Genomic DNA, 14638 nt, shown 5'->3' with positions numbered 1-14638 from the left:
GTTATGATATACACTGATGCTTTTACTATAGACATGAGTTATGATATACACTGATGCTGTTACTATAGACATGAGTTATGATATACACTGATGCTGTTACTATAGACATGAGTTATGATATACACTGATGCTGTTACTATAGACATGAGTTATGATATACACTGATGCTGTTACTATAGACATGAGTTATGATATACGCTGATGCTGTTACTATAGACATGAGTTATGATGTACACTGATACTGTTACTATAGACATGAGTTATGATGTACACTGATACTGTTACTATAGACATGAGTTATGATATACACTGATGCTGTTACTATAGACATGAGTTATGATGTACACTGATACTGTTACTATAGACATGAGTTATGATGTACACTGATACTGTTACTATAGACATGAGTTATGATATACACTGATGCTGTTACTATAGACATGAGTTATGATGTATACTGATACTGTTACTATAGACATGAGTTATGATATACACTGATGCTTTTACTATAGACATGAGTTATGATATACACAGATGTTGTTACTATAGACATGAGTTATGATATACACTGATGCTTTTACTATAGACATGAGTTGTGATATACACTGATGCTTTTACTATAGACATGAGTTATGATATACACTGATGCTGTTACTATAGACATGAGTTATGATATACACTGATGCTGTTACTATAGACATGAGTTATGATATACACTGATGCTGTTACTATAGACATGAGTTATGATATACACTGATGCTTTTACTATAGACATGAGTTATGATATACACTGATGCTTTTACTATAGACATGAGTTATGATATACACTGATGCTGTTACTATAGACATGAATTATGATATACACTGATGCTTTTACTATAGACATGAGTTGTGATGTATACTGATACTGTTACTATAGACATGAGTTGTGATGTATACTGATGCTGTTACTATAGACATGAGTTATGATATACACTGATGCTGTTCTATAGACATGAGTTATGATATATACTGATGCTTTTACTATAGACATGAGTTGTGATGTACACTGATGCTGTTACTATAGACATGAGTTATGATATACACTGATGCTGTTACTATAGACATGAGTTATGATGTACACTGATACTGTTACTATAGACATGAGTTGTGATATACACTGATGCTTTTACTATAGACATGAGTTATGATATACACTGATGCTGTTACTATAGACATGAGTTATGATGTACACTGATACTGTTACTATAGACATGAGTTATGATGTACACTGATACTGTTACTATAGACATGAGTTATGATATACACTGATGCTGTTACTATAGACATGAGTTATGATGTACACTGATACTGTTACTATAGACATGAGTTATAATATACACTGATGCTTTTACTATAGACATGAGTTATGATATACACTGATGCTGTTACTATAGACATGAGTTATGATATACACTGATGCTTTTACTATAGACATGAGTTATGATGTACACTGATGCTGTTACTATAGACATAAGTTATGATATACACTGATGCTGTTACTATAGACATGAGTTATGATATACACTGATGCTGTTACTATAGACATGAGTTATGATATACACTGATGCTGTTACTATAGACATAAGTTATGATATACACTGATGCTGTTACTATAGACATGAGTTGTGATATATACTGATGCTTTTACTATAGACATGAGTTATGATGTACACTGATACTGTTACTATAGACATGAGTTATGATGTACACTGATACTGTTACTATAGACATGAGTTATGATATACACTGATGCTTTTACTATAGACATGAGTTGTGATATACACTGATGCTGTTACTATAGACATGAGTTATGATATACACTGATGCTGTTACTATAGACATGAGTTATGATGTACACTGATACTGTTACTATAGACATGAGTTATGATATACACTGATGCTGTTACTATAGACATGAGTTATGATATACTCTGATGCTGTTACTATAGACATGAGTTATAATATACACTGATGCTGTTACTATAGACATGAGTTATGATATACACTGATGCTTTTACTATAGACATGAGTTGTGATATACACTGATGCTGTTACTATAGACATGAGTTATGATATACACTGATGCTTTTACTATAGACATGAGTTATAATATACACTGATGCTGTTACTATAGACATGAGTTATGATATACACTGATGCTGTTACTATAGACACATTACTTTATATATATTTTTAGGCTGCTCATTTTCTTGACTCACTGTACAATATTTTACCCACAACTCTCTCTGATTTGTACTGTTGGACATCATCTCCTTGAAGTCAGACAAATCTTACCCATATATAGTTTTGTAAAATCAATTTTGAAATTTGCAAAGAAAAAGAATTCCCACTGATAAGTTTCTGAATGGCCACTTTCATTGGTTCATACATCACTGATTTATTTTAGACAAGCCTTCAGTCAGTCAAAGACACCCCCCCCCCCCCCATCTCCCCAACTTGTATGTTTTATGGGAAACTTATTGTGCAAATTCAGGTCAAGGTCATGACATTTAAGTGACATACATATGCCTCATATGTAAAAACCAAGACATGATTAAAATATCATCATTCAAATACTTTATTCAAAAAGCGATGAAGATAACCCGAATTTGGCTATTTGACCTTGAAAAAACTTTCAAGGTCAAAGGTCAGGTCTTAAAAGAAATATCATATCTAATAATGATATTGGGTGTAGGCACTTAAATGGAGTCACTACATATTGTACCTCCAAAGTTATGATGCATATTTTGAAATTAACGACAAATATGGCCGCCATTCAGCCATATTTGATTTGGTCATAAAAAAGTGGCATGCATACACTCACTGTATAACTATCATTTTGACATGAATTTGATCTTTCGATACACTTCTAGAAACACATCTTAATTAAATTTATCCACAACGGAGTTGTCAGTGAAGTTTTAAATTAGACTCTAAGTACCAATGTGTTCAATGAATTCAAAGGACACATTGTATACTTTGCAGGTCATTTTTAGATGTTTTGATAACTGTGACATTTATAGCTTATATATGGATGGGCTGGTTGCTACCGTGCAGTTCTACAGTACAATTTTCACTTTTGCAAAAGACTTGCTTTGATTACTGCTATTGGTGTGTGTGTGGCCATTTCAAAATAATGATATAGATCGACTTACTTATCTTCTAACTTCTTTGCAAAACCAAAATCTGTAATCTTGATATGGCCATCTCTGTCTATTAGTATGTTTTCAGGTTTCAAGTCCCTATACACCATGTCTTGTTTGTGTAAATATTCCAATGCACAAACTATTTCTGCTGCATAAAACACACCCATGGCAGCATTAAAACGTCCTGCATTCCTAAGATAGGTAAAAAGTTCCCCACCAGACACATACTCTAATAGCATGTATAAAAAAGTGTCGTCATGGTAACTCCATAATCTGGAAGAAAGAGAGACACATGTGAAATTTCTTAACTACAATATAGTGATAGTACATATAATGCAAACACTAAAAGATTTTGTGTTGCTTTGGTAACTAAAGGAGTGTAAATAACAATCCCTATTATAAAAATACTTCAAAATTATGACAGAAAAATCAACAATTACATATGACTACACACACACACACACACACACACACACACACACACACACACACATACACACATACACACACACTTAACACAGTATCAAGCAAGATACACAGTAACCGTTAGTGTTATGATCATTAGACTATATATATACATATACACTGTTATAGTTGCATGCCGAACATGTGTCAAGTATTTTGAAAGCACACAAGTCAGTCAGTGCAGACCATACAGAAATAAAATACCGCCAATGGCGTTGTAGCACAACTGTACGGTTTTTAAAAATGTTTATCCATATGCTAGTCCATGATAACAATAGATGTTCATTTGCTGAATGACTATCCAGTTGCCTATCCAACCATGCTGCTATCTCTGCGATATATGCAATCATTTGGCTGTTGCTATGGGCGTGGTCATGTTCCTTGGCAAATTTACGTACATTTTTTGAATATTTATTCAACTGTCTGTTAATCCCAGTTATTTTCGCAATATATGTGATCATTTGGCTGTTGCTATGGGCGTTGTCTTGTTGCTAGGCATATTTGCATACATTTTTTGAATGTTTATTCATTTGACTTTCAATTCCTGTTGTTAACTTCACAATATACATGATCATTTGGTTGTTGCTATGGACGTGGTCTTGTTGCTAGGCAAATTTACATATATTTTTTGAATGTTTATTCTATTGTCTATTACATTTGGCATACATTTTTTTATGTTTACTCACTTGCCTACCAGAAGATGTAGTTATTTAAACCAAAATATACTGCCATTTGGATGTTGCTAAGGGCATGGTCATGGTTGCTAGGGCCAATTTTGTCAAAATGTTTGGAAGAAAATCTGCAGAATAACACTTTCAGAAACATCTCACAAAGTTTCAGAGTCATTGACCAAGTACTTTTTGAGATGTAAGTTTTTGACCAAAAATGAACATTTTTACACCTAATTTGCATATCACTCATGGAATCATTGTATGCTTAATAATTCTTCGTCCATATATCCCTAGATGCATTCCCATTAAATTTCAGCCCAATCTGCTCAGTGGTTTTGGAATTAAAGATTTTTGACCAAAAAGACACATTTTTAGCCCTAATTTGCATATCACTGATGGGACCATCATATCATGAACATTTCTTAGTAAAAGCACCCTGAAGAATGTTTTATCCAAATTTCAGCCCAATCTGCCCAATAGTTTTTTAACCAAAAATCACATTTTTTGACCCAAATCACAAACCAGTGGTAAGATCATTTGGATTTGAACAATTTCCCAACTAGACACCCAAGGTAATTGACCCACCAAATATCATGGCAATCAGTTCAGCAGTTTTTGACTTTAAGTTGTTTACACACGCACATCCCACACACAGACAGACAGAGAGACAGACAGACAGGACAGACAGACAGACAGACAGACAGACAGACAGACGTTGGGCGATCCCTATAGCAATACTGAACCTCAGTCCAGTTGTGCTAAAAACTAATAAATCCTGCAGCTGTAGCAATCGCAAATTTAACAGTGTCCACTCAACGGCAACTGCCTATCAACCAATGTAATATACAGGGTACAAGTCACACCAGATACGGCTGTGGACTTTGAAGTGAACGAATCAGGTCGCTTAACATAATGCCAAGTTATGGTTATCATGTTTAGTCTAACAGGCAGGGGGATTATTGTCATATACACAGTGAAGCCTTTAGTAGGCACCCAGCCAGGCCGTAATCATTCTTTGTATCATCATGTGCATTTGATCTTGAGGCAGACTTTCGACTTGAAGGAAATGGCACCATGTGTGTATGAGTGTAGATCCAGCAAGCGAGTCAACTAATACACATGGTTTTTGTGAGGGGCCGTTTCATTTTAAAACAAACGTAATTCCTTCATGGGGGGGGGGGGGGGGTTTGCGCGTGTCAAAATCACTACAAGGATATTTAATTCATACTAAGATGGAATCAAAAGAGGCAATGCTATTTTTCTACTCTTGAAAAAATTACAGTCGGAAACTTTGCCGACATACCCGGAGAGAGATGCATGTTGTTCTAAATAACCGTATAGCCAAGTAACCCAGCTGGCCAGGGAATGATGTACAACTAATGAATGACAAAAACAACCACTTGAATGCTGCGAAAACATGGTTTTATTATTCACCAACACCTAAACAGAAGTTCTTAAATTCAAGAGACTTTTTTCCGTTTGTTCGGTCATCACAACTATAAATGATGGTACGTGACAAACGCACGTGTCAACCAATTTCGTGCAACGAGGATGATAAGCGTACAACCCAAGCAAGGCAATACTGATTTAGTGATTACACTTAATGTAGACATTACCTCATTTACTTGTACGACAACTCTCGATTTTTAGCTTTACGTTTTAGGATTACCTAATGCCAAATACTAGATGGGTAGCTGTTTAGACATGATGCGATTCATTCATCGTACACAAATATAAACACTGCACTCCACTACGTATGCGTAGGTAACGTCATGTGATCTTGTCAACGATAGTTAACGAAGGCACAATAGGTAAGTGATCAGAGCCGATCGTTCAATCATAGTCGCAACTTTAAAGGACCTTGAATAGACTATGTGGGGAGGACGTTGCCAAAATCCACTTACGCTAAGGTTCTAAGTTAGGCCATGTTGGGGTATAACGTGAAACTAATACGAATGTATATCCGGAAATTACCGATGAGATGTCACATGTTTGACGTGACGTGAAGTGACCTCTGAACTTGGACTAAATTGTCGCAGATAGCGTGGTATTGCAAACGTTTATTCGACTGATAATGTGATAACATGAAAATCAAAAGTTCGGTCGCCTGAAATAATTATTCAGCAATATTTAGTAATTCCAAACAGCTTTGTAGATGTTTTCACGAGATAGTTGAAACTTGCATGTGAAAGCCGTGTTCGCCACTGTCATGGTGCGACAGTTAAAATCAACATGTATAAATTACGGAAACATGCAAATAAAAACAACTCGACAGAAACAACTTGAAGACTAAAAAGCATGAGAACTGGTAAATACAATTTCCAGTTGAAACTATGTTTTTCAGAGACAGTTAAATGTTTTACAATTTGAGTTTGTTGTGTTTATCGATGTCATGGATGATGGAATATGATATACACATACATGCAGGACAGGTCGTTTATTTTCCTATTTCGTGTTGAGGGGGGTTAAACCAAAACAAAGAAATTACATTTCTTGTGTGTCAGTTTTAAAATGACACGGCCCCTTACATCCTAAACATTGATGTTTCATTTTCAAAGATATGGGAAAGGCATACAAAATATTTGAATTCGTTTTTATATGTCGGCTAGTTTCCTTGTAACGTTTTTCAATGTTGCTACACATATAAGAATGATTTATTCCATTCTACCCCTGATGAGTGAGGACTACGCACCTCACGAAACAGTTCTGTAGGGTCCATAGCATATAATTTGGTTCAAATTTTCAAAACCTGTATATATATATATATATATATATATATATATATATATATATATATATATATATATATATATATATATATATATATATATATATATATATATATATATATATATATATGTATATGTATATGTATATATATATATATATATATGTATATATGTGTGTGTCTGTGTGTCTGTGTGTGTATGTGTGTGTGTGTGTGTACATATATGCATACATGCACATAGATACATAGTACATACATGCATGCACTGTGTATACATATAATTTATACAGAGTCAGACAGTCAGACAGACAGACAGACAGACAGACAGACAAGTGAAGTACAACTGATTAATTTTTATACACAGTAAAATGTAAATATACTGTCTTGTTTATTATTTTAAAATTTCTTCTGTGTTGAATGTAGAATAACAAGTTGAAAGTTCAAGTGTACTATTATATTAAAAACCCTAGGTTTTTCAGAATGTGTTGTTATCCTAAAATAACACAGACACACTTCACCTCTACTCTCCATTAAAAATATCAGTATCTTCTAAAATCTGAAATCAGCTTGTAGAGGTCACATGATCTGATATGCCGAGACAAAGATATTTATGTACTATAGACAGACAGATGGACCCTTTTCACATTAGCCTACTCTAAATTCTAATATAAGTGGTACATATTGGGGATGAAAATTAGAGAATATAGATTCTTAAATAAATGTAATATTGCAAATAATGAATGCAGCTTTGAACTACTTGTCTGGTTTGAATAGTTGACATGACAGATACACACAATGCATACAAGTTCAACCCATTACAACAGGCACATGTATCTATATTACCATAAAGACTCCCTAAGTAGCTGATTGAAAGTCTAGATTACTACATAACATTGTGTTGTTAGTGGATAGCATGCATTGTTGGATAAAGACTAGGTGTTGAATGATAGCAAAGCTGACTCCATAGATGATGAGATTGCCATGTCTTTGTATCATCCATCAATCTATTCAAGGTAATTTAATTCTTATTCATTCTAAATTTCAATTAAATGATAAATTGAATGAATTGTGTTCAGAAATGAGTACAATGTATTTACAGGTTTTAAAATTAACATGCTGTCTAGGTTTGCCAGAGCACAAGTTATGCAAGAAATCAATAACTAATATTGTTATAATACATTAGCTGTATTTATCCATAGCATTTTTACAATCACTCAGTGATGATGACTACACATTGTGTCATCACAGGATTGCCATACTGATCTATCACAGGATTGCCATACTGATCTATCACAGGATTGCCATACTGATCTATCACAGGATTGCCATACTGATCTATCACAGGATTGCCATACTGATCTATACAGCATCAAACAAAGACTGATAGTTTCAAGTTAAATGGTATATCTGTAACTTTGGTTGATTTTTGACAATGATTTGTTGTTAAGTTGCTATGACTACTGAGTAGTCATAATGTTAGCCATTTACCATTTAAACCAGTCTGGATTTTTTCCCCATTGTTTGTTTGTTTGTTTTTACCCCCCCCCCCCACCCCCCTCCTTGCACAGTAAATGTTGTGTAGAACTTTTGAACTTTTGAAAAGTACAGAAAGACTTGTACTTTAGAAAATAAATGAACTCAGTCTGTTAAACTTTCATCTTAAATTCATATATTAAAGGTGTAATATTAATGTCTATATGGGGACATAACACACTTGTCTCAAGTATGTTACATTTTGTTATAAGGCCTGAAAAAATAAACAAGTGACCTATCGGTCAGAATAGCTCCGCTGTTGTTTTTAATTTAATTTTTTTATTTTGGTAATATGTAGAAGTGGTTCAGTTCTTCAGCTCTTCACTATGCAGTTTTGTTTTAGCGATGTAATAAAGTGGTTAGTGGTTTCATATGATGTCTCACTATAAAACACATTTTACACAGAAAGTTGGTAATGTATTGTACTTTTATACCATAGTCACCATTTTATTAAAAAAATCTACTGTTATGAAAAATTACACAAAATCTCAGAAAAACAAGCCATTGAGAATGACATAGTCCCCGCTATGATTGGGTTTTAAGGAATTAGCACTACTCTGATCACGCAACAACACTTGTGAACCTAAATCAAACAGACTTAGATATGTTGTGTCTGCTTGTCGGACATGGAACATGCCTACAACAAGAAAGGATTGTTCGGGTATGGGGGATCATATCAATATGAAAATGGATATGCAAATGTATGTCATAGAACACTGTCCTAATACCAACTCTGAATGAGATCTGTTCAAGCATGTCTGAGTTATGGCTTTGGACATGGAAAATTCACAAACAAAATGGCTGCCAGGCAGCCATATTGGATCGTATCATGACGAAAATGGATAATTCTCAACAAATTACCTCAACATGCCTCACCTCGCTCATACTCAAAGCAGTCCCGGTATGATCACTGACGAGTCGTGCTTGCATACGGAGTAATCCGGGACTCGATTCTGACAATTGTCCCTACTATTTGTTTAGAGTCAAGTCAGCAACATAGACTTGTGCACCGCCTGTCGTATGTAAGCAGGGCTAACCACTGGCATGACCAGAGAGAACCTTTTCAGATTTACATGTAAAACGGGGAAAGATACGAAAAATATAATGCAAAGTCTGAAGCCAAAATTAAAGTTGTAATTATTTTAATTATTTTTACCTGCCAAATATTTGCATTTTGGAAATGGCAAGACACGTTCATGTCGTTTAACTTTACATGTAAACTGTTGGCCAATAAACAAAGTTTGGTCGATTCACAGTCGGCAGTGAGACTGCTCTTGCATAACTTCAACCGCATGCCAGACATGCCTTCCTTACGCGAGTTGTCTTCATTCTGGTTCACCGTCACTCCAAATTGCACGACAATATAGAATTAATCACAAGATACAGTATATCTGAAAACATCAAACTTTTATAGTGGGTCTGAAGTGTGATTTTAGTGAGTACCAAGAACTCCCGTGTTCTTGCTGTGGAAAATCGCCCGGACATCACGCGAGGTCATCTTCAGCTTCCGGGTCAAATCAGTCATTTTCTACCGAAAATTCTTGAACCGTTGGGACCGTTACACAAGGATCCTACTAAATTTACTTGCCATGTTTATTCAAAACACACAAAAATCCACCTTTTTGTGAAATTTGTTAATTTGTAAACTTTCCGGTCCGTATTGAGAAAACTGAGCATGGAGGGTTATATTTCCATGCTATGAGCGAAAAACTGGGTCGAAATTTCAGGGCCTCAAGTATGCGTCCCGATTTCGGCGGAAAATCGGTATTCCTAAATGTAATGCCAAAATTTATTTTGCTGGCACGAAAGAAGAGATATCAGTTGAGGTTTAGGCGTTTTCAGTATCTAAAATGGGGAACTCTAGTGAAAGTTACGGCGAGTTGAAAATACTGAAAAATAAGGCCCGTGAGCAGCCATTCAAAGTGTCGCTATCTGGAGCATATTATGAGGATAGATAGTATGCAAATGTGGTTTGTTGCGGACTGGCTGATTATGTAGAAGGGGTGCAAAATTTGGATTTGAAGTTTACAACCCTGTTTCGAACAAACGCTTGTCATTTGGGCGCACAATGCGTAGAATTATGACTATAGCACATATTACATTGCTTGTTTGACGTCAATAGTGTCTTTTGAAAAGTGGCAGTTTACTAAAGTCTCGTGGACTGATTTCCAATATGGCGTCGGCCATAATGCTCATTAACATATTCATTTTTTCTTTAAATTACAAAAAAAAAATCATAAAAAATAGAAAAGATGTGCTGACTTGAATTAACAAATCTGAGTAAGCTACCCCCTGCGCATCAACACACCAGATATCAAAGCAATCTGACAAGAAGTATTTAAGGAGATGATGAAAATTGAAAATTGAAAATGGCACAGATCAACTTGGCATGAACAAATCTGAATAGGCTTCCCCAGGGAACATGCACACCAAATATCGAAGAATTCTGACTGTCACTTTCAGAGAAGATGATGAAAATATAAAAGTTTGACGGACACCTATGATTCACCTATACTCTCTATACTCTATACAACCTATACCTAAAGCTATGCTTTCAGCTTTCGCTGACAGCGGAGCTAAAAAGCTGTTCAACGGGCAACCTAACCCATCACATTGGGTAGGTGGGTCATTTGACAAGGATGTGAAAATGAACCATGATGGCAAAACATTTCAGGTTTTGATTTTGATTTTATTTCTTGCAATGTGTTTGCATAACAATTGATTAGCAATCGATTTCCATCAGTTCTACAGTTAGGAAATGTACATAATTTACAGTTAAACAAATTTTGTAGCTCCCCTCACCCTCTCCTCGCCAAGCTTCAATCAAGTGCCAAACTCCAAAATTATTTTAGCCAACCCTTATGTCACCTACACTACAGTTAAGATATAAAATTATGTGGTACAATGCTGAATTAAAATAATAGTGATAACCAACTACAATAACAGTCCAAACAAGATTACTTTACACATGATGTGAATTTCACATGCATAACGAGATGTCTCATAATGAGCTCTAACCTATACATTGAGGTACTAAGCCAGCCACCTTCTATCTTGTTTTGGGAGAAAGACAATTATCACTTTGATTGCTACTGATTGAAAGGAGACAACTCCAAAGGTGAAAAAGTTTTGAAAATAAGACAATGTAGGAGGCCATTTAGAGGCATAAAATATTAAACCATAGACAGAATTTCAAGTCTTACAATGCTTGGATATGGTAATAAAATACCAGAATTTAGACAATTATGCTATGCAGTACATATTATCTGGCTATGAAGGGTATTTTGTTGTTGCAAAGCTGAAAGATATTTTGTGGATGTGCACTTGGTAAATGACTTCCCTGAAGTTTAATTTGGTTCCAAAAAATCACAAATAAAAAGCAAAACATTTTAAGACTTTCTGACTATCAGACTTTTGAATGCCCAGTGACTGCTCAGCCCCCTTCCCATGGTCGTAAAGTTTTGCTCATTTTGTTTAGTGCACATTGGATATGCAACAGCTTAATTTAATCACAATTCACTCTTGTATGCAACATCAGAGCCAAGTAAACCACTGTATAAAATATTATATAATTTGGAATTGACTCAAATGTATATTGTTACATGTATTATTCATTTTGAAACAAAGTGAGCATTTTACTGACATATGAGGATATATTGGCCATCCCCAAAACATTGTTAACATGTATCACCACTAAGATTGATATATTGGCCATCCCCAAAACATTGTTAACATGTATCACCACTAAGATTGATATATTGGCCATCCCCAAAACATTGTTAACATGTATCACCACTAAGATTGATATATTGGCTATCCCCAAAACATTGTTAACATGTATCACCACTAAGATTGATATATTGGCCATCCCCAAAACATTGTTAACATGTATCACCACTAAGATTGATATATTGGCCATCCCCAAAACATTGTTAACATGTATCACCACTAAGATTGATATATTGGCCATCCCCAAAACATTGTTAACATGTATCACCACTAAGATTGATATATTGGCCATCCCCAAAACATTGTTAACATGTATGACCACTAAGATTGATATATTGGCCATCCCCAAAACATTGTTAACATGTATGACCACTAAGATTGATATATTGGCCATCCCCAAAACATTGTTAACATGTATCACCACTAAGATTGATATATTGGCCATCCCCAAAACATTGTTAACATGTATCACCACTAAGATTGATATATTGGCCATCCCCAAAAAGATTGTTAACATGTATCACCACTAAGATTGATATATTGGCCATCCCCAAAACATTGTTAACATGTATCACCACTAAGATTGATATATTGGCCATCCCCAAAACATTGTTAACATGTATCACCACTAAGATTGATATATTGGCCATCCCCAAAACATTGTTAACATGTATCACCACTAAGATTGATATATTGGCCATCCCCAAAACATTGTTAACATGTATCACCACTAAGATTGATATATTGGCCATCCCCAAAACATTGTTAACATGTATCACCACTAAGATTGATATATTGGCCATCCCCAAAACATTGTTAACATGTATCACCACTAAGATTGATATATTGGCCATCCCCAAAACATTGTTAACATGTATCACCACTAAGATTGATATATTGGCCATCCCCAAAACATTGTTAACATGTATCACCACTAAGATTGATATATTGGCCATCCCCAAAAACATTGTTAACATGTATCACCACTAAGATTGATATATTGGCAATCCCCAAAACATTGTTAACATGTATCACCACTAAGATTGATATATTGGCCATCCCCAAAACATTGTTAACATGTATCACCACTAAGATTGATATATTGGCCATCCCCAAAACATTGTTAACATGTATCACCACTAAGATTGATATATTGGCCATCCCAAAAACATTGTTAACATGTATCACCACTAAGATTGATATATTGGCCATCCCCAAAACATTGTTAACATGTATCACCACTAAGATTGATATATTGGCCATCCCCAAAACATTGTTAACATGTATCACCACTAAGATTGATATATTGGCCATCCCCAAAACATTGTTAACATGTATCACCACTAAGATTGATATATTGGCCATCCCCAAAACATTGTTAACATGTATCACCACTAAGATTGATATATTGGCCATCCCCAAAACATTGTTAACATGTATCACCACTAAGATTGATATATTGGCCATCCCCAAAACATTGTTAACATGTATCACCACTAAGATTGATATATTGGCCATCCCCAAAACATTGTTAACATGTATCACCACTAAGATTCATAAAGACTACTTATTAAAACATCACTGTCAAGATTGGAACTCTTAATTCTGAAATAGCATGACAAGTAGATTATTTGAATGTGCTTACAAACATATAGTCTGAAATAAATGATGAGTACAAAGACATCTATCAATGTCCATTTTTCTTGCACATATTTATTAAAGATATCATCACTGTATCCAGTATTAAACCGTCTTTATTTACATATTCATAGGTTTATGGTTGTTGTTATTTGTTTATTTATACTCTCTAAACAAATAATATGATTACATTGTATCAATAGTTTTAGCACAACTGAACCGATAAGGTTCACTAGTGCTATAGGCATGGTGCAGTGTCTGTCCATCTCTCTCTCTGTGTGTGTATGTATGTGGATGACTTAAACTCAAAAATTGCAACAATGACATTGTAACACAACTTTACAGTTTTTAAAAATGTTTATCCACATGCCGATCCATGCTAGGTATAGGTGTTCATTTGCTGAATAACTATCCAGTTGCCTATCCAGCCCTGTTGTCATCTTAGCAAAATAATCATTTGGCTGTTGATATGGGAGTGGTAATGTTGCTAGACTTATTTGCTTACATTTTTTGAATGTTTATTCATTTGTCTATTAATCTCCATTATAATCTTTACAATATATATGATCATTTTGATGTTGCTATGGGCGTGGTCTTGTTGCTAGGCATATTTGCATACACTTTTAGAATTTTTGTTCACTTCTCTAAGAATCCCTGTTATCTTTGTGAAAATGAAATACACCACT

The 14638-nt window shown here is 34.8% G+C and overlaps 1 protein-coding gene across 2 annotated transcripts in view; it reads right to left on the bottom strand.

Annotated features, from left to right (window-relative positions):
• The window catches only part of LOC144441920 (cAMP-dependent protein kinase catalytic subunit PRKX-like), a 156980-nt gene that overhangs the window by 20155 nt on the left and 122187 nt on the right, over positions 1–14638 (bottom strand). For both annotated transcript variants that reach the window (XR_013481588.1, XM_078131186.1), the window contains exon 3: positions 3198–3461. Coding sequence is in view for 1 of the 2 variants with exons in the window: in XM_078131186.1 (XP_077987312.1) it covers positions 3198–3461 (264 nt within the window). In the remaining variant the exon portion in view is untranslated. The remainder of the gene's footprint in view (positions 1–3197; positions 3462–14638) is intronic.

The sequence above is a fragment of the Glandiceps talaboti genome, chromosome 11 (genome assembly GCF_964340395.1).
Source record: "Glandiceps talaboti chromosome 11, keGlaTala1.1, whole genome shotgun sequence".
Taxonomy (NCBI): domain Eukaryota; kingdom Metazoa; phylum Hemichordata; class Enteropneusta; family Spengelidae; genus Glandiceps; species Glandiceps talaboti.
This window is presented reverse-complemented; position numbering and strand designations above follow the sequence as displayed.